General features: G+C 33.4%; 1 protein-coding gene across 1 annotated transcript; it reads right to left on the bottom strand.

Annotated features, from left to right (window-relative positions):
• Positions 1-5,731: 5,731 nt before the first annotated feature.
• On the bottom strand, positions 5,732-22,043 carry LOC121314431 (desmocollin-3-like). The gene is made up of 16 exons (XM_041247702.1): positions 21,907-22,043; positions 20,800-20,887; positions 18,716-18,921; positions 17,608-17,712; positions 17,092-17,247; positions 16,020-16,161; positions 14,842-15,000; positions 14,361-14,494; positions 13,667-13,852; positions 12,484-12,731; positions 10,546-10,688; positions 10,024-10,245; positions 9,208-9,432; positions 8,211-8,323; positions 7,487-7,783; positions 5,732-6,698 (listed from the first exon to the last, which is right to left on the bottom strand). Exons 1-16 carry the CDS (start codon positions 21,949-21,951, stop codon positions 6,501-6,503), a joined length of 2,667 nt encoding a protein of 888 aa, XP_041103636.1. The 5' UTR covers positions 21,952-22,043; the 3' UTR covers positions 5,732-6,500.
• Between the last annotated feature and the right edge of the window lie 576 nt (positions 22,044-22,619).

Here is a 22,619-nt window from a genome sequence, read left to right as displayed (position 1 = left end):
TTGTGTTTCATGGAACAATGACAGTGGAAGTGTACCAATTAGTCTAGGGTCTGCCAAGATTTTACAAACCGATATAAGCACCATATCCTAGTCAAATGACTTGACTCTTATCATATCAAAATGAACAAGACGATAAGGGTATGCATAAAACTAGTTACATTATTTGGCAGGTAGCACAAGAAAGGGAAACAGATGAATGAGAGTCAAAAGGCTATTTTCTTCTTCTAGTGCCATCTGCTCAAATGTATTATTAGATTTACTGTAATTGTTACAACTGTAAATGCTAGGAATATATGCAGATGCCATATTAGACAGGAAATAATGCAAAAACAATTGAAATTAAACAATAATATATCCCATAATATTGTAAGCTTTATTATGTCTGTATATAGTAGTTAAATAAACTGTGACATATTTGTTTCCAGGTTAGGACCTATTTACTGTTCTTTGGTAAACTTTCATAATCCAAGGTCCATTGCAAGGCACAAGGTAGATGACTGTTGATCGAAATAGAATGTTTAGATTTAAGAAAAGCAAAACAGAAGCAAAGCAGAACATTCAAATGTTAAATAAAGTGTACATTAGATAATTAAAATGTTTAAAATAACAATAAAGCCACCACTTTCTAATTGAGATAAAATTCAGATTATTACTTTGATAGTTGCCCTTGTCTGTAGGGTAGCGTCCACAGAACAAGGACTACCCTGTGGCTTGGGATATTACCTTCCTGAAGTGTTCAACTACTAGACCTTAATGCTTCTAATCGGGATTCTTTAATTTAAATAATAACAGAACATCAGTATATGGTTGCATGGTAATTCAAGATGTATTTATGCCATGCAAAATAAAGTCTTAAAGTTATACATCACTGAAGTGAATAGTGAATATTGAATATTCTAGATACCTTATAAAACATCCTATGTCAACAATTAACCAAAAATAGAATGACAAGTTGGCATGGATTAAGTTAATGATTAGTGTGTATGTCCACAGATTTTTCTTTGAAACCACCAATGTCTTAAGCAGGCTGAGCTATGGTGGGTAAGGAAAAAGTCCCAAGTAGAATTGTATGTCTTTTTTATTTTAAACAAAAATGTTAAGCAGTATTTCATAGAAACAAATCCTGTCCAGGCTGCCCATTCTTTGGACCTTGACGGTTGGTATTTATATATATATATATTAATATATAATAATATATATATATATATAATATATTATATAGATAATATTATATATAGGATATATATATATATATTTAATTAGTTACATTTTCTAAAATTTAAGCTTAACATTGATACATTGATTCAATGTAATAATTAAAGATACAGATAGAACAAAGGCCTGGATTGGAAGTCAGGAGCCTATATTTGTTGTGGCTGAAAGTGGATGTAGCTTTTATACAGCTTTGGAAAATGCATCTGTTGTGAATGGTATTTGGCACGTGACAAGGAATGAGAAAAGCTAATTTACAGAATTTATATATTAGACTCCCTTAAATTGCATGGGTTACAATAGCCAACTGTGCAAATACAGCTAAGTATTTTAGGGCTAAAAATGTCAACAAATAAAAACCAATAAATGAAACGTCTTTGCAAGTTAACTACCCTTTAACTGGTAAGTATTGTGAGTAACAATTCTTAATAAAAAAATAAATTAAAAAAAACGGAACTGTCAGTTATTATTAATAACATGAATACTCTCAATTCTTACCTTTCGTATATCCTGTGTTGTCATCTCCCTCTTTCGTGAGCCATTGCAGCAGGGATGAAGAAACCTTTCCTCTAATCTACATTTGGGCTGACAGTTCAATCCAGAGAAGCTTGGATGGAAGCATCTGTAACAGGCTGCTGCTGTTTACTTGTGTCTGTCACCCAGGTCAACCCTGCTTTATTAAAAGCAGTGTGAAATCGCATAGCCAACCCGCATGGCACCAGGTCCTGACCTGGCTAGGTTCTGACCCGGGTAGAGCATGTCAGTGTGAAAGTGGCTAGATGATCCAAAGACACATTACATGAAGAGCACTGCAAAATCCCACCATTTGCATGCAACATCCCCTTTAAATAGCTCTGAACACGCTCTTCTGTTGAAATTAATTTAGCTTTTGTGATTAGTCAGCTGTCTGCATTTTGAATGCAACAGTATCTAAACAACCATTTTAAACTTCCTGGCTCTGTCTCGCATGTTATGTCATTGTACAATATGTGGGATTCACCAATCATAAAGCCGGTGTTTGTTTGACCCCGTTGCAGTAGTAACCAAATGCACGGCATTGATGCCGGACCGTATAAAGCTACTGTAGCGCTGCTTCTACTTGATAAAATTATGAAATGAACAGGGGAGGTGAAGAGTAATTGTAAGGAAAAGAAAATGCATATTATTCATGGTAGGCAGTCAAATACACACATTTTGTGAAAAGGCCAGTATGATCTCTGTGCTCAATCTGTATCTAGTTATTACCTCCTCCTCCTACAACCCTAGTAACGTCTGCCTGGTCCAAAATGCTCTCTCCCTGACTTCTATAAGTTACACTACACTACATTCTAGGATAAGGTTTTGTTACAATACTTTATCAAGCTTACCTCAAGTTGGAGACACCAGTGATCTTTAAAACAAACATGAACAAATAAAAAGATGTATATATTTATTTATAAATCAAAGAAGTGATGAGATGCGTGAATTAAACAAAACAACTTATTAGAAGAACGTTAATAAAATACAGCAGTGTGTTCCAGAAAGAAACCTGTGGTTATACACTTTCCTTTGGAATACAAGCAACCAATTACTTGATTACTATTGAGAAAAGTTTTCATTCACAGCAGCGACCTGGTCATCAAGCTCTCAAAGCTGCAGCTGAATGAGTGCATCTATGCAACACAAGAGCCTTAAGCTGCAAAGCATAACAATATGTGCATACATACTTCTTACTTCCTTAAGAAATTAGAAATATATTTGCAAACAATGTATTTAAGCTATACAAAGTGCCTCTTAAAGAGATTGTACCTCTCTAAGTAGTATATTATTTATCTTTGAAACATTAGCTGTACAAAAAAATCATTAAACCTCTACAGCAATCTAATTTATAATAAAAAAAGGGTATAAAAAAGTAAAATTCATTTGTCAGCAAAAACACAAATAACCTCAAACTATAAATTTAGCAACAGTTTTTTAGATACTCAAATTGTACATACAGCATTAATAGTTAAAAATAAAATAGCTTTTCATTTTATAATACACATACTTGACTTATCCTTACACCAACAGAAATGGAATTCATTTTCATATCAGGAAAATAATTTGTTATGTGGGAGTTTTGAACTAGTTGGTAAATTGCAATATTGTGAGATACTGTATCGGATCAAGAACTGACAGTGAGTGAACAGCAATGCCTGATATGAAGGTGTTTTGTTTTTTTGGCAGTGTTTCGTGTTCCATGCTGTACTGTCTGTTTGTTAAGTTTGTGAGTTTTTGGAAAACCTTTTATGTTGGCCCTTGTGCACTTTTGTTTTGTCAGGTGTGTTTTTGTAAAGTGTTTTGACTGTGTTATTTTTGTTTATTTGTGAAATTAAAGAGCGCATTTAACTTGCAGCTTTGTGTGTCTGAGTCTCTGTCTGTGCCAATACCATCTGGGCTGTGACGCTACTCCTTCACAGTGAGTATAAACCTTGTGCATACATTATGAAACACTTAAGAAAAAAAAAAAGCAATATAATTTATTATATTCTTATTTGTAAGCTTTGGTAATAATTTGGGATTTTAATATACAATGCTAAAACAAAGATTTAAATTGAACAATGTAAAATTGCCATTTTTTACTGTGGCACAGCAAGCAGTGCTTCAAGCTAGACAGGGAAACATGACAGTAAAGGAAAATGCTAATTCCCATGTAGCTTTCTGATGCACACTGTACATGAAAGAGGTGTATAATAATTTTAAAGACTCCCACTACCAACACAAATTTACAAAAAAAAAATAAACAATAACGTTAACAGTAATAAGGCACACCAAAAAAAGAACCACACCATAAGAGGTATAATGAAGCTTCTAAGTATTACCAGGCTTGACAAGCATAATGACAAGAATAAAAACAATAGGAACAAATGTTTTGAATGAGTGGGTCATTTTGGGAGATGACAGTAGCTGTACAGAATTAGAGCTAAATCAAGTACCAGAACCCAACAATCAGTAAGCTTACATGAGATCAAGTTTTCAGAAAACTAACATAAAAACACTTTTCTGTGTTTACATGACTTGGAATAGATAATCCAATTACACTTCCGATAAATTCAACTGTGTACATGGATTACATTTTTAGAAAACGTAGAGCATTTGCGCATACGCAGTAGCGAATAGGATAGAAACAGATACAGCTCGGTTCAGTCTGCAGTAAGGCCCTGTCCACACTACATAACCTTAAAGAACCTTACTATAAAGCGTTTTAATTAATCCAGCTCAAAACGTCTGCACTAAAGTACCGTTTCACGTTTAGTTGGGCTTAAAGCGTACAAACACTATTAAAATAGTTACAGCTACGGCTACAGTTCCTAGCAGCGCAATGGATTGTGGGACTTAATATGACGTTATCCCATCATGCACTGCATTTTACGTTTACAGCCCAGCAAATACAGAGCCCGTGTTATGGCTTTGTTTCTTAAAAACATGAGGTAAATTTTATCATAATGTGTGCATTTCATTGTGAACTCTGAAGTTCTCCTTGATCTATTTCATCATTCCAGATATCAATGTGCCTTGATTTCTGCATCTGATCACGTCGGTCCATGATCCACCATTTCACAATAAGCCTCAGAAGTTGTATATGGTACAGCAGTATTGATAGTCGTTCTCAACTCCTTCAGACACCTGTTCCGAATACTGTATTTGTAACGTCCATGCACCAAAACATATCAGAAAGCATTTTGGAATATTGGAGGATACACAAAAAATGTAGTTCAGTATTACTTCTGACAAACCGCACTACCTGATGGGATCTAATTTAGAAGTGGACTCGAGACAACCCCGATGCTAAACCGACGCTAACCGCATTAGCAATTTTAAGCCGGTTTAAAGGCATAGTGTGGACAGGGCCTTAGACTGAGGCATAAATTATCAGGTATTTTAGATTTAGCGAAATTGCAAATTCTTATGCTGTATTCAACAGATTATTAGCCTGTACATTATTAATTAGTCATTTAGCAGACGCTTTTATCTAAAGAGACTAGGGGGTGAAGTACGCATCACAACTGCTACTGCAGTCACTTACAATAGGACCTCGGTTTTACGGCTCATCCGAAGGACAGAGCACAAGGAGGTTACGTGACCTGCTCAGGGTCACACACATTGGCCGAGCTGGGACTGATCTGGGAAGCTCCTGGTAACAAGCCCCTTGTTTACATATTGGAAGTGTAATTGGATTATCATGTAAACACAGAAGTGTTTTCAGAAAAAAAAAATTCTGATTGTGTTTTACGAATACATTAGTGTTCTGAAAAAAATGATCTCATGTTAATGTACTGATTGCTGGGTTCTGGTATTCTCTCTTGTTCTAATTCCCCAGCATGTGCAGACTGTCCACTCCTTGCAACAGCTCATCCATTTCTGCTTATAAGTGTAAAAAGTTGTCAGGATGTTAACAATGAAAAAGAACCTTATTACTTCATCTTTAAAATAATTATATAACTTTATCCATAGCTAAACAAATGGACCCGTGTAAACTGATCGTGGCTAAAATCAGACATCCATTAATAATTATTTTATTGATTGTTTTTTGTTTCTGAGAATACAACACAAAATAGAAAAGCATCCCTTGGACTACATATTATATAATCCAAAATCATTAAGCGGTTCCCATTATGCACATCACTAGCCTGCTTTTTATTTCCACCCTTACACAAGACGCAGTTCTATAAGTTGCCAAGAAAAACTGATACCATACTTTCCTTTTTCCTTATTCAAAAATAAACGTTGTTGGGCTTTATTTGTAATTATAAAAAGTCAATTAAGATGCAAGTGATATGGATGTTGAAATAGGTGTGTCCAAGAAGTTTAATCATTATTGCCGCTGTGTTTTGTTTTTCTTAGCTTTTTTTCTGCTAGAAATATGGATATAGTTGCTTTAATAATCATGTGCACAGAAATTATGTTAAAGTTTGCACATGTGCAGTACACTATCAGAATAATTGTTCTGAAAAGTGTATTTAAATGACATAAATTATGTTAGTTTTCGGAATACTATGGAATATTCTAGGTGGTGTTTTCGGAAAACTCATTTTTGGAATTTTCCAATACGTTTTCGGAAAAGGTGTGTTTACATGACTTGATATCAGAATTACTTTTCAGAAAATGATATATTCCAAAAAATTTCAGAATTCTTATGTTCATGTAAACACACTGAATTACTCCACTCTGGTTAGAATAGCTCACATTTTGCAAACACTGAATCATTTCGCAAGAGTCTGATTGCAAGATGTTCTCTAAAGCCCAAATAATTAGTGTTCATCATATCTTCATTTCTTTCTGCAAACTTGTGCCAATGTTCTGAATTTTGGTCCCAATGTATTTACAAATTCTAATCCACTGTTATAATTTAGTTCACTGCAGCACCCCACAGATCCAGCAAGTGAGCCTTTGCCTTCAAAGCCATAGACATGACTAATGTCCTCAGCAAATCTGTCATCGTGTTCTGTTAGAAAGCCATTCAATTTCTGTAAAGTTAACAAAAAAACATTGAGTTTCTTTTTTTTTTTTATCCATAATTACATTTCTTTAAAAGTCTAAATACAAATTATTTAAAAATGAAAAACCTCTGTACATAACAAATGTATTATACAAATCACTTCTGAGAGAGTATAAAAAGTCTGCAACGGTTTAAAGATTCTATGCATATAGAATGTAAAATTCTTATCAGTTAACTGATTTCGTATTCTTGTTTAGATAAATGTCATATTTAATTTCAGAGGCTTTACATCCTGGTGAGTTCTTAGTGTACTTAGGAGCACAGGGTGCTTTGTTTAGGTTTAGGTATTATTTACACCGTGTAACAAATATATATATATATTTTTTTTGTTGTTCCTGGGTAGTAAGTGTTATTTCCTAACTGCTTATGCCTCAAAAGTATAGAAAATGGCTATTATTCCCCACAAACTTTGCTTTTGTGACCAGGACAGTGATATTTCAAAATATCACTATTTCCAATGGGAAAATGGGCAAATGTGTGTCTTTTCGTTCACATAAAGTCAGAAAAAAACAACATATGAATCCAAATTAACATGTAATTTATACTAAAGTAATGCAAAAATGACTACAAAAGATTTAGAAGTGAGTAGTTTTTCGAGATTTACGATTATACTGTAAATACTAGCCATTTTCTATACTTTTGAGGCATAAGCAATTAGGAAATAACACTTACTACCCAGGAACAAAAATTGCGTTACATAGTGTTATTTTCTACAGCAGATGACTTCAGAAGAATGATTGTTTTTGCATCCCTTACCTTTTCAATCACCAAGCCATTTGTTCTCCAAATGCTGGTACTGTTTTGGTCTACATAATGTTGAGCGCCATCTCCAAACTGTTGTCCATAGTTATTTTGCATAGTGCTGTTGGCGGGAGATAGGAATGAGCTAGGACCATTCCACATACCACCATCCAGGATTTCACCACCATAGCCATTACTGGCTTTCTGGAAGTCAGAGAGCTTAATATCTTGCAAACCACCTCCAGGCAGCTGTTGAAATTGTGACTGTTGTTCAAAGGCGGTTTGTTTTGCAGCAATCCTGAAATTTGAAGCCTGTTAATTTAAAAATAAAGAATTTCATACTTCAAAATATCTATCAATTGAATATAGAAAAACACTCAATCTGATTAAGTGAGAAAGCAGATCATTTGATTGTTTTCTGTTGTGTCTGGTCCTAATTGCTAACAAGTGAAGACAATGTCCTTTCACAAGGAAGGCCAGATAATCTTTAAAATACTCCAGACCAAAAAACTGCATTTACCAAATAAGTACTAACACACTTCCTTAAATGTACTATCTCTATCTATCTAGATAGATAGATAGATAGATAGATAGATAGATAGATAGATAGATAGATAGATAGATAGATAGATAGATATAGATATAGATAATTTCCTTTCCTGTTTTTAGTAATCATAAACTTTGAACAGGTGTAAAAAACACATTACTACAGTTGATGGCGTACCAATGTTAAACTTACCATTACTTCTTCACCTGGGCCCTCTGTATTAGACTTGATCAGCACTGCCTCAGCTCCATTATCAATGTCTATTTTTTCTTTCTTCTTCCCACACAAACAGGTTAGCAAAATACCTGATTAGGCAAAATGTATTTAGACTAAGGAAAACATCCCTTTATTTTAGTTACTGTGTAGAGTGTTAAATATACTTCACATTTATTGTTCCAGTTTAATATGCCATTAAAATATCTCCATTTATCATAAAATAAATCAATAACATTTTACTGTAGATTTTACAAATTGTTGCGGTTAAATACATGTTAAATAGATCACAACAGAATTCTGACAGGTTTGGATAAATTATAAACTGATTTACAGCTGCTATTACATTATTATTATTAAACAACAACCAGACACTACTCTTCCATTGTTTTCTACGGAGATTAGCCATTCTGTCATTTCTCAATAATACAAAAAATGAATAAATTATGTTCTAAAACCACTGCTTATTCTATGATGAATAATATACTATATATATCATATCTATATATATATATATATATATATCTAGATTAATTATATATATATATATATATACACACACACACACACACACACACATAGTCAACTCCACTTATTTGTATATTGGATAATTGCATAAATCGCTTAATTGCATAGCATGAACCCACAATTGAACTGATAATTTGCTTAATTAGACCTTTTTACTTGTTTTCAGCTATTAAACAGCTGCAGATTTCAAGTTAGCTGTAACATTTTATAAGTAACCTGAACTGCAACTGTTTAAGAGCAAAAAGGTCTAATCAAGTAAATTATTAGTTAAATTAAGGGTCTGGTTAAGTAACTGAGAGCTCAGCTGGAATGAAAACCAGCAGACACAGGGGGTCCCCAGGACCGAGGTTGAGAACCCCTGATGTAGACTGTTCAACACTTGCATTTTGTGTTTCTTAGTTACTGCATGTCATAAAACAACATTTAAAATATAAAGTATTATACTTACAGAGCAACAATAATAATAATGCTAAAGCTAACAACAATGCCAGGATCCCCCATACTCCAAATGCAGTTGAGATCGGGCTTGAGAGACACTGCCCATTGTTGCATTTGCAGATTCTGACTGTTACGGTCTGCTGTTCAGATTTCCCTTGTTGATCATGGATAATCACAGGGACTTTGTAAGTACCAGTAGGTAGTTCCGTTGCTTGTTGAAGGCGCATGGAAGTGGCTAAAAAGAAAGCATTAATAAATACATATTGGAGATACATATTGTACAGAATTGGTTTATTCAGACCAAAAGACCATTTCTGAATAAAGGCAAGAGTAAATTTGGTACTAATTATATATATATTATCAGTATAAACAAACTTGAAAACCAAAATATCAAAAACCTTATGTGATCTTCACTTTGTGGGTCCATTAAATATGCACTTCCTATTCTACGTACCATTGTTAATTTCATAAACCCACAATGGGTTTAGATCAAATGACTGCTGAGTCAACTGACTGAACATTATATTAAGTTCTTCAACCCCCTCAGACACATTTTGTGGTGCATGGGTACACTGCTAGCCTGGAACATTTTTATCTGCATACATATTTTGTACAGCACCAGATCATTCAGAATATTTTGATAGTTGTACATGTTTTTAATGTTTTACCAAATCCCTTTACTGTGCTTTCACTATGATTTACTACACTGTGCTATGCTTTTACACTTTATTAAGGGATGTTAATAAAGCTTTAATAATGTAGCATCTGACACCCATTCCATAGGCTTTCAAAGGCTGTGATGTGCAATAAAATACTATTTCCATACCTTCCACATTTGTTATTTTCCAATTTTGATCATTGTTCTTTGGGAAGCCAAATGTAAAAGGAGATGAGAAAGGCTTATCATCTTTATCCACTGCTTCAACCTTTGCATATCCCAACTGTCCATAATGCTCACAAATCGTCAAGTCTTTATTGGTGATGACAGGGTTGTTATCATTTTCATCTTCTAAATATATCACTACTGTCCCAGTACCTGTTTTTGAACCTAAAATGATTAAGAACAAAAGTTAAGTAGCTTTGTTTTAAAGGTGTAGTAACTGCAGTTTTAAAATTGTAGAAGTCCATACCAGTTCCCATGATATAGATTACAACAGCTCTAATAATATTGTGCTATAAAAAAAAATATATATACGCAGTATGTAAAATAGCTTCAACAACTGTCCATAATAAGTTAAGGTACAATAGACATACTCTCATGTCATATATGAAATATTTGGAAGTTTAGAACTGATTATTTGAATCATGGATTTGAAAGTATTACAAGGCTATCAAGTGGTTTACTTACTCCGGTCAACAGCGTTGACTGTGATATTGTACATGCCGTTTGTCACAAACGATGACTCTCTGTCCATGTTCCCAGCTACTAAGAGTTTGCCAGTGTTTTCATCGACGTCGATCCATGATGCAGGGTCTGAGGCTTTATAATACCTGTTAAACCAGAAACACCCAAAATTTTATTGTTTTACCCTAAACTTAGAAAAGCAAAAAAAAAACAAAAACAAAAAAAATCACTGTGGTGAAAGCATGAATAAAAAAGCAAGGCTTACTTTCACCCCTAGAACAAAGATAATAAAAACCCCATGCAAACTGTATTTATTCAGTATGCAGTATGTTTTTCTGTTTTTATAATCAGCACAAGTAATGATAAGGTATATGTTGTCCTTCTGTTTTTCTGTTTATTAATTACATTTGTCTGTTTATGTTTTAGAAATTTGAGTTTTATGTTGATACCCTGATTTATTTTTTTTTTATTTTTTTTAGGGCTTTTGCTTTTTATATACTGTATGAGATTATGCTTTTCGGTTACTTCCCCAAATTCTTGGCCGTATTTTCCTCGCACAATATGTATACTAACTTGGCAGAACTTGCACACTAGTACCTTGTTTCCTTTGCTGTTGGCATGTACAATCCTCCTTATCTAACTGTAATATAACTTTAAATCTCACAAGCATGTACAATCCTCTGTCTGTGGAATCTCCAATAGTATAATATTACTGGAGGCTTGTGACAAAGTGCCCGCCCCTGTGTATATCACCATGTAACAAATTATTTATTTATTTTTGTTCCTGGGTAGTAAGTGTTATTTCCTAACTGCTTATGCCTCAAAAGTACAGAAAATGGCTATTATTCCCCACAAACTTTGCTTTTGTGACCAGGACAGTGATATTTCAAAATATCACTATTTCCAATGGGAAAACAGGCAAATGTGTGTCTTTTCGTTCACATAAAGTCAGAAAAACATATGAATCCAAATTAACATGTATTTATACTAAAGTAATACAAAGATGACTACAAAAGATTTAGAAGTGAGTAGTTTTTCGAGATTTACGATTATACTGTATAATCATAATATACACTGGTACACGGGATATAAACACGTCTGTGTTTCACGTGTGTTTAGAAATGTATAATTGTATTTAGGCATGGGATTGTACATCACTTCATGTGCATTTAAAGTAGTTAATGTGAGCACGAGGTTGCACATAATTAATTCACGTGCTGGGATTCAAGTGAATAATTAATTAGTAATTGAATTCCAGCACAACAGTATATATAGATGCACGTTTTATTCACTCGGGGTTGGGTGTTCAGTGAGTGGAGAACAGGAGAGGAGGAGAATTAGAATTAAATATCAATTGCTATTGCGTGCTGGTGGGACCAGAACGATACTTGTTTATTTATCTGCTCACCGTGTTTGTTAGTGTGCCTGTCCGTGCACCGTGTTTGTTAGCGTGCCTGTCCGTGCACCGTGTTTGTTAGTTAGTATTTGTTAGTGTGCCTGTCCATGCACCGTGTTTCTCTGTATAGTCAGTTTTGTGTATCTATTTATTTTGGCATAGAGTGCCATGTCCTGTTTCTGTTTGTTTAACCTGTTTTATTTTTCAATAAACCGGCGCCAGCAGGCGTCACCATCAATTCACCTCATCTGTCTGTGTATTTCATTCCTTCCTGGTTCTGACGTCACCCACTCGGCCGTCTTTGTGACAAGGCTGTATAGAGGAATGTACACACTTGCGAGATAAAGCTATATGTATGTATTTTTGTTTTCTTTTTTTCTTTGGGACTTGCATTACCAAAAAAGTACTGTATCAGATTTAGTTTTACATTTGTATTCATAACCTATAGAATAAATATATGAATGACATAAAATATAAATATACATTAACAAAAAATGTAGATGAATTGCGTGCATTTAAAAAAAAAAAAAAAAGTGTTTCCTTACAGTATACCATCACTGTTTTTAGTATCTGGGTCCAATGCACTGTAGGTCCCAATAAGGGTTCCGTTTGGCTCGTTTTCTTTAACGCGAAGAAACAAATTTGCTGTTTTGAATTCTGGGCCCTCATCCACATTGGTCACATTAATATCCACTGGAATGGAGGCCCAATTGCTTCTAGCGCCAACCAGTGGTGCTTCATTCTCAGCTGCCACCTCCAGATTTACAACTGCATTTTTCTCATAGTCCAAAGCCTGTAAAACAAATTTAAAATATAACAAATTATCACATAATATTACCTTTAAAGAACTATCAAAGAAATGGACAGATGTACACAGCTGTGAAAAAGTCTAAGACATGTTGCATTTTTCTACTCTGTTTTCTACTATTATGACAACCTTGACTTGCATAAAGAAGGAAAAACATTGAAATCACTCGCATCACTTGATTTTCAAGGTGTGGTAGCTGAAGCATAATCAACAAGTATAAAGAAACATCATCCGTAACTGACAAACCCAGGACTAGAAGACCCACAAAGCTGTCTAACAAGGATAAGCAATACTTGAAGATAACATCTTTAAGGAATAGAAAGAAGACAAGCGTTGAATTGACAACAGAACTGGCAGAAGGCAAAGGTGTCGTTGTCCATCAAATCAACAGAACAATGGTCAAAGGTGCTTTGGACTGTTGATGTAAAACTGTTAGAAATTGTGTTATAGTGTATTACAAAAACTGTCTAACTTAAAATGCACATCTTATGTATACATGTTTCTGAGTCAATACCAAAGCATAATAGAACAGCAGGAGGTTTCAAAAGACACCATGAACAAGTAGACCAATGTAAGGAATTTACCCTAGAAAAGTGCAGTTATATGTTACAGATAATCTTCAAGTACCAGTTAGAGAATAGTAAAACTCTATGGAGAAACCTGAATCATAGAACTGCACAGTAAGGTTTTTTTTTTTTTTTTTTTACAATTTATTTTTTAATGTAAATTATACAAAGCAGTAAATGGGAACCCTTTGTTCAGAATGTTTTATGCATTTAATAGATTGATCCTCTGAACTGTCCATCTCAGTACTTTATGGAATTTTAATAATTTACATGAGTGTGTAGAAAGTTTTAATTAATTGTTTTCTTAATGCACCTGACATTTCTAAATATATTTAAATAAATGATGCTGCTTACCTTATTAACATACAGAAGTCCTTCATTTGTGACAGGGTCTGTTTCAATTCTAAAATTTCCATTTTCATTACCCTTTTTAATAACAAACTTAGCTTTCCAATTCGATGTATTAACCACATCCTTGTCATCCACTGGAATTCGTAAAAGAAGAACATCTTTCTTATTTTCTTCAACTTTAGCTTCATACTGTAAATAAGTACAGTATGTTAGTAACAGCTGTTCTCCTCCACGGCAGTGATTGTTAGAAATATCAACATCATGAAAAAGTAGGTAATTATGGACCATATCCACCACATACAAAGTGCTTGAAAAAAAAAAGTATGTTCCAGATAAAAATGTAAGTGTGACGTTTGCAAAGTGTGTATGAGTATAAAGTGCAGTACTGTACATTGACAGCCAGGTAACCTCGTCTGTCTACAGATTTTTGTATGCTAAATTCCAGTTTCTTTCCAATTGGATAAGTGGTTCTCCGTATATATAAATCACGTGTAAGAAATCAACCAATCAGAGTTTGTGAAATGTCATCCTGCGCCCACGTCACCCATGTGCACCGATTACACATAGGTTTTTGAATCCCTCACGTATTCAGAAAGACACACAAAGGGGATCCTTCCAGCAGTCCCCTAGGCATAGTGGCAAGTTACTTTGACTACTGCTAAACACTCTCTCTTTACTCAGGTTGGTTTCAACTTACTTTTTTGGCTCTGAAGGTAGGTGGATTGTCATTTATGTCTGTTAATACAACCTTAACAGTTCCTGTACCTGACAATCCATAAGATACACCTTTACAGTCAATGGCTTCTATTATAAGTTCATAGGTGTCTTTATCTAAAAAAAAAAAAAAAAATCAAACAACTTTTGAAATCGATCAGCTAGTCCGTCAAGATCAAGTTTTATATATATTATATATATATAATATATAATATAGTATAATATATATATTATATATATATATTTGTGATGGTATAACCAAGTCATGTGACGTGGCTCTACGAAGTATTATTTAGTCATATCCTGAAAAAGAGTACCCATCATTCACATTTAAATTAAACTATTAGTATTTATACTGAATTTGGACATGTAATTTAATAATTACTCTACCATATAAAATTATTTTGTACAAAAATGTAAAAATAACACATAAATGAATGAACAGCTTTTGGATCACAATGAACTCACCTCTCTATCCAAAGCAGTAGACATTGTATACACAACTCCTGTTTCTGATTGAATCCTGAACAGGTCAGTGTTGGAAACAATTCTGTAAGCCACTTGACTAAAAAGTGTATCAGGCGCATCTCGGTCTGTGGCATTTACTTGTCCTACAATAGTATCTGCATTTGAAAACAAAAAAAGTTTAAAAAAACCTTATAATCCCCATAATTTAAATATAGATTATAATAGCAACTAATAGCTGCTGATTTAAAGGTTAACCTTTAGGGGGGAAATGCTGTTGCATTAATGCACAATCATACTGTGATGTTTCTTAAGCATCTTTTTCACTGCTTTAAAATGTGAAAAGGAGTTACAGTACATGATTAACACAATGTTACAGGACTTCACAATGTTACATGTAATAGAACTCCACCCGACTCACACTTGCTTCCCACAGGAAACTATGTGTAAAGGGAGATGAAACCATAAGCAAAAATATCAGCCAAACAAAGGTTTTTGAGAATGTGGTAATGCTTGTGAGAGTTAAAGTGTTTTTAAAGAGGTCTCTTAATAACATAATCCTGATCAAACAATCTGGGACACAAGGTGTAAATGCACTGCTCAACCAACCTTTAAATCACACAAAACACAAATAGTGAAACAAACACAATAGCAATGCACATAAGCTTACACTGGAACTGAGCAGACTACAGAGCATGTTAAAACACATAAAGCTTTTTCCATTGCACATGGACATTTAAAACTTCCATGTGCAATGTTACAGAAAAGAGTTGTCGAGAAGCATCAAAAACAGGTTAAGATATGGAATTAATATTAAGTGACTGCTTAAAAAATGTGTCTGTGGATAAGACATGCTACAATACTTAGATGATAGTTCTACTGTTCTCCTTGTTTTCATGTTTTTAAATAACTAGCTCAATGAGGAACAAACATATTTACAGATACCTGAATGTTTTGAAATGTACATTGCAAAATGTAATTTACTATTGTAATACTCTTGTAATTATTTTTTTAAGATGCAAAATACTTAATACAGATTTTAAAAACATGCACTTAGATACATGCACTTACTATATTTTATTTAGTGTCATGCATAGATCAATAAATAAATATTAGCACAGGTTTATTAGTATTATTTGATTTCTCTTTGCAGGAAATATATTGAAATAATTCTCACCAATTGCAGAATGTTCAGGTACAGAGATAACAATAATCTTAGCAAACTCAGGGCGATTATCATTTTCATCTTCCACTTTAACAGTTACATCAAGATCCCGATCTCTCTTAATGCCATCTAGTGATATTGCCTCTGCAAAGAACTAAAGAAAAAAAAAAAGTTAATTGCTGTTTTTACTACTGAAAGCCTTCTATTGATGGGAAATGCTCTGCCATTGAACACTTTTTAATACAAAGCACAACGTTTACCACAACTTTCACAAATTTTAAATGCATTTTTAAAAAGGCCCTGGTGACAAGGTACTGACTGGACAGGTAATCCAGACAAAGTATAATTTTCTTTAACCTTTACACACATCTAGCCACTAGATGTCAATGTTGCTCCATGGTTAAAAAAATTAAAATACTGTAAAATAAAAACTTGGGTCTTAACATTTTATTTTTATAGAAGTAGATTTTTTTTAATTAATTTAAAAAAAAAAGTTTAACTGAATTCTACATTAATAAAGTTTCTAATTAAACTCTAGAAGGTTCGACTGTTCTCGTTTTATAGGTGGTGTGCTGTTAAGGTACTTGCCGTTTTTTATATTGCTGTAATTTCAATAACAAGAGAAGCCACCTGTTTTAAAGTTTTATGAAAAATTGCTGTGCAGGTAATTGTTGCATCAAATTGTATTTATCATGTAGTCTGTATACCCTTTGTTGTATAAAGATTATCCATGGTACAGTATTTGGTAATAAATTCTACTACACTTGTGAGGATGCCCTGACAATGTAGTGTGATTAACTTTGCATTATTTTGTATTCATTTTTATTTGTTCTTGTTGTTTTGTGCACTCTCTGAAATCCAAATGTGCTTTATTGTCATGACAACATTAATAAATGAAAATGAATAATTAACTAAAGAGGGTGTAGTAGGAATATAAAACTGAATCCTGGTAAATAAACAAAATACCCCCACCCCCCTCTCCTGTCAGTGCCTGTGTGCAGGGTGTTCACTGTGTGTCCCCCAGGCTGTGACATACACCGACAGTGGTGCTGTGTCCTTCCCCCAGTAGGACTGCTACACTTACTTTGTACTCTGCAATTTCTTCACGGTCCACAGCCCTGTGTACTTTCAGCATTCCAGTATCTGGCACCACAGAGAACAAACCTACAGGTGGCAGTTCTACTCCCTGACCATAGATTCTATAAACAACATTGTAATTCTGTGAACTGTCAGACTGGATCTGTAAAAAAAAAAAAAGAAAATAGAAACATTATTAAAGTATAGACCCCTAAATATGAAGAGGGCCCACAAGGTTATAAAAAGTCTTCAAATAACAATAAGGACCACATTTACAAAGCACCTAACACCATCCTAAATGAACACCAGTTTTTGTTTTCTGTTTCATTCTTTGTTTAAATGTATAGTGTGACACTTCCAGTGTTTTTTTTTTTTTTTTTTTTTTTTTTTAATGTATTTATTTTAACTACTTTTTTTACAATTCATAAAAATGTCTTCCAACTTGTTGAAAATGATGACTAATTTTACTCACAGATAACCAGACTAATACATTCAAATATAAACAAGTCTTCACATACAGTACCTGTTGAACTTCTTTTGGAAATGGTCCCAATTCGTTCTCTCTAATAGAAAAAGGTAGTGGTCTCCATCGTCTTTTGGAGCGCTTCAGGGTTACCTCTCTCTTTACCTTAGGAAAAAAAGAGCCATTGAGAAGAAGAAAACTATGACTAAATTATATATTAAAAACTAGAAATGGGAGTTTCTGTGGACAAGAAACAAAGCATCTGCAATGGTATTATCTATAGTGCATGTCATATAGGATCAAATGGTTAGTTAAATGAAAATATGAAAAAGATGTGCATCATTGGTATGGCCAGAGCTTACAAACAAATTGGCAGTGAAGTGGTTAATTTCCACTGAACACTACCTGTAAAGGAACTTTATTGAAACAACCGTAGAATACAGGTTGTAAAGACCCTGTATGCACTGAAAGGGTTACAGTTCACTGGACAGCACCAGTAATTAAACTTTATTGAGAGAATCACAGAATACAGCTGTGCACCAAGTATAAAAACCCTATGTCATAGCAAGTGGTTTATCTTTATATCAGAGGCAGCAATGAAATGGTTATTTATTTATTTTTACTAGACCACACTGGTAATGCAACTTAAGTAATACAAAGACTACATCCGTCTTTCAAAAAATAGGACAATAACTCAAAGTGTATTGTCTATATGCAGCTGTAACTTCAAAAGCCACATGACCTCAATATTGTAACTGATATAGGTCAGACAACAATGTCATGGTTGCCAATACAATTATAACTCTGGCAATACAAAGTAACTATGTTATATGGTTTGAGTTTTTGACACTGTCGTCGTGGCAGCTTTGCAAAAATAAATAAATAAATAAAACTTAGAATTTTCAGTGTAGTGGTAACTCTGAGGGCAAAATCTTTTGTGTATTTACACTGAAGACATATGGGGCATTTTGGTTAAATATTCATCTCCAGGCCTTGCTTATAGCTAAAACTACAGCTTTTAATACATGTGGTTACTAATGTGCAGGAGCTCATTAACTCAAAACACTCACTCCTTCCTACTAAAACAATAAATAAAAACAAAGCAGATACATCAGCTGTAAGACTTCAGCCTCTGATACAAAAAATACAATGAGTTCCATTAACCTACCGTATTGTGTTCAACTGACAGTGTGACATCTATTTTCCACTTTTGGTGCGATTGTTGGTCTTGAAGCCATATTACAAAAGCCCTTTCTCCAGAATGTATCCTGGTTGAATGCACTGCGTAGAGGAGGCCATCTTGCTGAATGGCAAAGTCTGCATCACTGGTAGTAAGCTCCAAGTGTGTGCTGTTTAAGCAGTGCTGCAAATTAACTATTAAAAATACAAAAAGGTGGACAAAACAATATAATGTTATGAGAGTACTCTTTAGAAAGTTATTACTTTGTCATAACACTAACTGATTGTAATTGATTATTATCTAGATAATATATATATATATGATATATATATATAATATATATATATATATATATATATATATATATATATATATATATATACACACATTATCAGTGTGGTAAAAAATAAAAATTTTAGGGTGTATACAAAAATTTAAGTGCTTTTCTAGCTGGCGAATGCTTTTGTCCAAAACGTCCTGAATAAAAAAACTAAATTTTCATTTAAAGAGTAAGTAGCGGGGTTCCGAAAAATATAGCGTTACACATCCCCAGGTGTTGCTACAACCGTTTAAATAATGTACCTGTAAATGTTAGGGTAAAAATCTAAATATTGGCAAATCTTAAGATTTAATAATGAATGTTCACATTTACCAAGTAAAGCAGTAAATGTCTGAAATAAACATAACGCTTTATTTCAGACATTTACTGGTGTATCTCAAGGATAACCAAGTGCCTATGACTAGTGACCGCATGTCTTTCAGAAATAAACATGATAACATTACGACAAGCCGTATATTTCTTCATAATTCTGGTCATAACATTAACCCATGTAATATCAGAACTGTCAATTGTCAAAAGGAGGTACATTTGCTGTTAATTACACATAATTTGTTAGCAAACTGGAAACTAAGGATGGAAATTTAGAAGTTTCCTATTCAAATACACAAAATGTATCAGATTAATCTAACTCAAGTTACTTTATTATTCAATAACCTGTAAATAATAGAAAACATGGAACACACCTGGTTGTACTTTTAATGGTCAGTGCAAGTGTTAACGTTACTCCATCCATTCACAGAAAGTCAAAAGCAGATGTTTTACATTAAACGACAGCCCAGCATTAACAAATAACTCCTTTCCAAGTATCTTTCTTTTTTTTATTAGTCATCGGATTGTTCTGCTTAACATCTAGTAAGTCTTTATATTAATCATAGTTAAATTAGCTTTCTAATTTTAATTGTACCCAAGTTTGTCTTCTTTCTTTTAACACTTGATATATACGTTCATTTATTTGAGTTTATAAATGTTAAGTTTAATATGCAAACCTCATTCACATGAACGTGCATTTCGAACACCAGTTACAGAATATTAATGTGGGACGTAGACAAGCCAGGCTAAATTGTTGGTTAGAGTAACAGGCATAATAACGTCTGACTTAAGGTTTAAAACTGCCTTAACACCTGTCACGTGTTTGCTTAGTACTAGTAGCTAATATACACTGCTTTTTCCCGTACTCTAATAAGTAACATGCTATTTGAATAGTATCCCCCCCCCCCCCCCCGTGTAATTGTGTATTTGACTGCACTGATCCATCCCTACTGGAAACAGACAACCCATTTCTCTTATAACAATTCAAGACAAACAAGACAAACAAGACAAAATGCAAAGTTGCACAAGTTAAAAAAAACAAAAAAAAATGAACAAGACATAATGCATTGCATATGAAATATTTGCATTCAATGTTCTTAATTACATTAAAAACAATGTCAAATAACAAAAACAGCATAAAGTACCAGATTTGAATGGGTGTTTCCCTGCTTTTTTAGCCAAAGTTGTTTAGGCTTGTGCCAGCAAGCACAATGCGATGCCTACCACTTTTTACCGTGTACCTGAAAATAACACTACAATAGTAAATGTCAGAAAAGCAATATATCTCTTCATCATTCCAGACATTTACCATCTTACTTGGTAAATTTTGACAGTTACTGGTAAAACTAAAGTAACATGTATAGATACATACAACCAAAGTCCATTGATGAACTGGTAATATTTCTGATATACTCTAGCTTACCTTCTGATATTATGTATCCAGCCTTTAACTCCTTGGGAACTGTTGCCTCCACAGCACTAACACAAGCTTTGACTGATATGGTGGATACCTTAAAAATACAATGACAACATGCTTACTTCCATTTATATACCACCACTTCCAAAAGGGTTGCAACACAAACTAAAGCTGTTTATTTTCTGGGGGAAAAAAATTAAATGTTATGGCTTCCACAAATTACCATACATTCTTTTAAAATACGTTTGTAAAGTGGTAATAGTCAGTGTTCTTGTCCAATTGAGAGTTATGTGGGGTGACATTCTAACTTTATGACTTGCAATCTGCAATCTAAACAGAGCGCACTGTATTCACATGCCCTGTGAACAAGCCCCAGTTTGTCATTAATAGGTAATAAATGTGAAATGCCAAATAATTGCACAATTCCGTTTGAGCAGGTTCACTATAAATATAGTTTATTAACAACAAAATATCACTAGGCCAACACGGTAATGTGATGTAGAAGTGAAAGGTAAAGGAAACGTTTTTAAACATCCTCCAGACATGTTAATGGCAATTTCTGAAATTGTGAATTATACTGTACATTTAGAAATTTGTTTATGTTTTTGTTATTTAGTTTTTATTGACTCAAACATGCTACCGGTAAATAGTTTAGAGCTCCTGCAGGCCACTGGAATTGGGCGTTACATTTTCAGGTGATTTCTGAAGTCTGTTTAGTAGGCTATACAGTGACCACAATTTGCGAATTAAAATACGTTACTATTATGTATTTAATACTGTGTCTAATACTGACCAGAAATGTAACATTACAGTACTTTTTAATTTTTTTTTGTTTGTTTTTTTGTCCTAAAGAAAGGTAATTTAGTAGCAGTCGAAATAATAATATTGATTTTAAAGGTAACCCGTTTTTCTTATTTTTTTTACAACATAACAAGAGATAAACCTCAAACAACTGTGAAACGTGAGAGACTCGAGCAATAAAAATAATGCAACATGAAGTACCATTATGTCTTTTAAGTTTTAAGATTCATTCAAATTTAACTAAAGTGAAACCTAAAAACGATTTTGTACACATGGACATTACAAAAATACTGAAATTAAGAAACTTCTTACCATAAAAGATAAACCAAGGAGCAAATAACGACTTCCAACAGCCATATTGTTCTCGCAAAAAGCTGGAAGTTCCTTTTTCTCTCACCAATAAAACACACTGTACAAAAGCCGTTTAGGTTTTGAACATGTTGGGTGAGGTGGGGTGCAGCTAAAGGAGGAGATTTCAACCCTAGTAATTAATTGTCGCTTACACCCCTCCCTGTAGACGGAAACGTACAGTTGCTTGTATTACTGGTGTATTAATAGCTCAGTCTGAAAGGCAGTTTACCTGGACGGATTGCATTTCTCATGACGCGTCTGTTCTTTGCTGAGTTTTGCTGTTTATTTGACTCCACCCAGACCATCTCCAAACACAGGCTCAACATATCGAAACGTTTGTTAGCTGGCTCTTTGAGCTAATATATATATATATATATATATATATATATATATATATATATATTATATATATATATATATATATATATAAATATCTAATAAATACATGGGAAACATAATGAATGGGAAACATTTTAAATATATGAATAATATATTTATAACCTTACCATATATTTTCAACATATAAAATAAATATATGGCTCACAGATTAAATTATATTTTCAATATATTCCAAATGCACCAGATGTTTTAATGTATTTTTATACATTACTAATACATTTTATTTAACTGACTAAAATATATATTTTACAATATATTGTTATCAATATATATTT

The sequence above is a fragment of the Polyodon spathula genome, chromosome 4 (genome assembly GCF_017654505.1).
Source record: "Polyodon spathula isolate WHYD16114869_AA chromosome 4, ASM1765450v1, whole genome shotgun sequence".
In the NCBI taxonomy this organism is placed as follows: Eukaryota; Metazoa; Chordata; class Actinopteri; order Acipenseriformes; family Polyodontidae; genus Polyodon; species Polyodon spathula.
This window is presented reverse-complemented; position numbering and strand designations above follow the sequence as displayed.

Excerpts from the sequence above, each read along its gene's own strand:
- LOC121314431 (XM_041247702.1), bottom strand. The coding sequence starts at position 21,951 with ATGGCTGTTGGAAGTCGTTATTTGCTCCTTGGTTTATCTTTTATG. Across the intron at positions 18,922-20,799 it reads TGGATACATAATATCAGAAG|TTAATTTGCAGCACTGCTTA; the intron begins GTAAGCTAGAGT and ends TATTTTTAATAG. Across the intron at positions 13,853-14,360 it reads CTACCTTCAGAGCCAAAAAA|TATGAAGCTAAAGTTGAAGA; the intron begins GTAAGTTGAAAC and ends ACTTATTTACAG.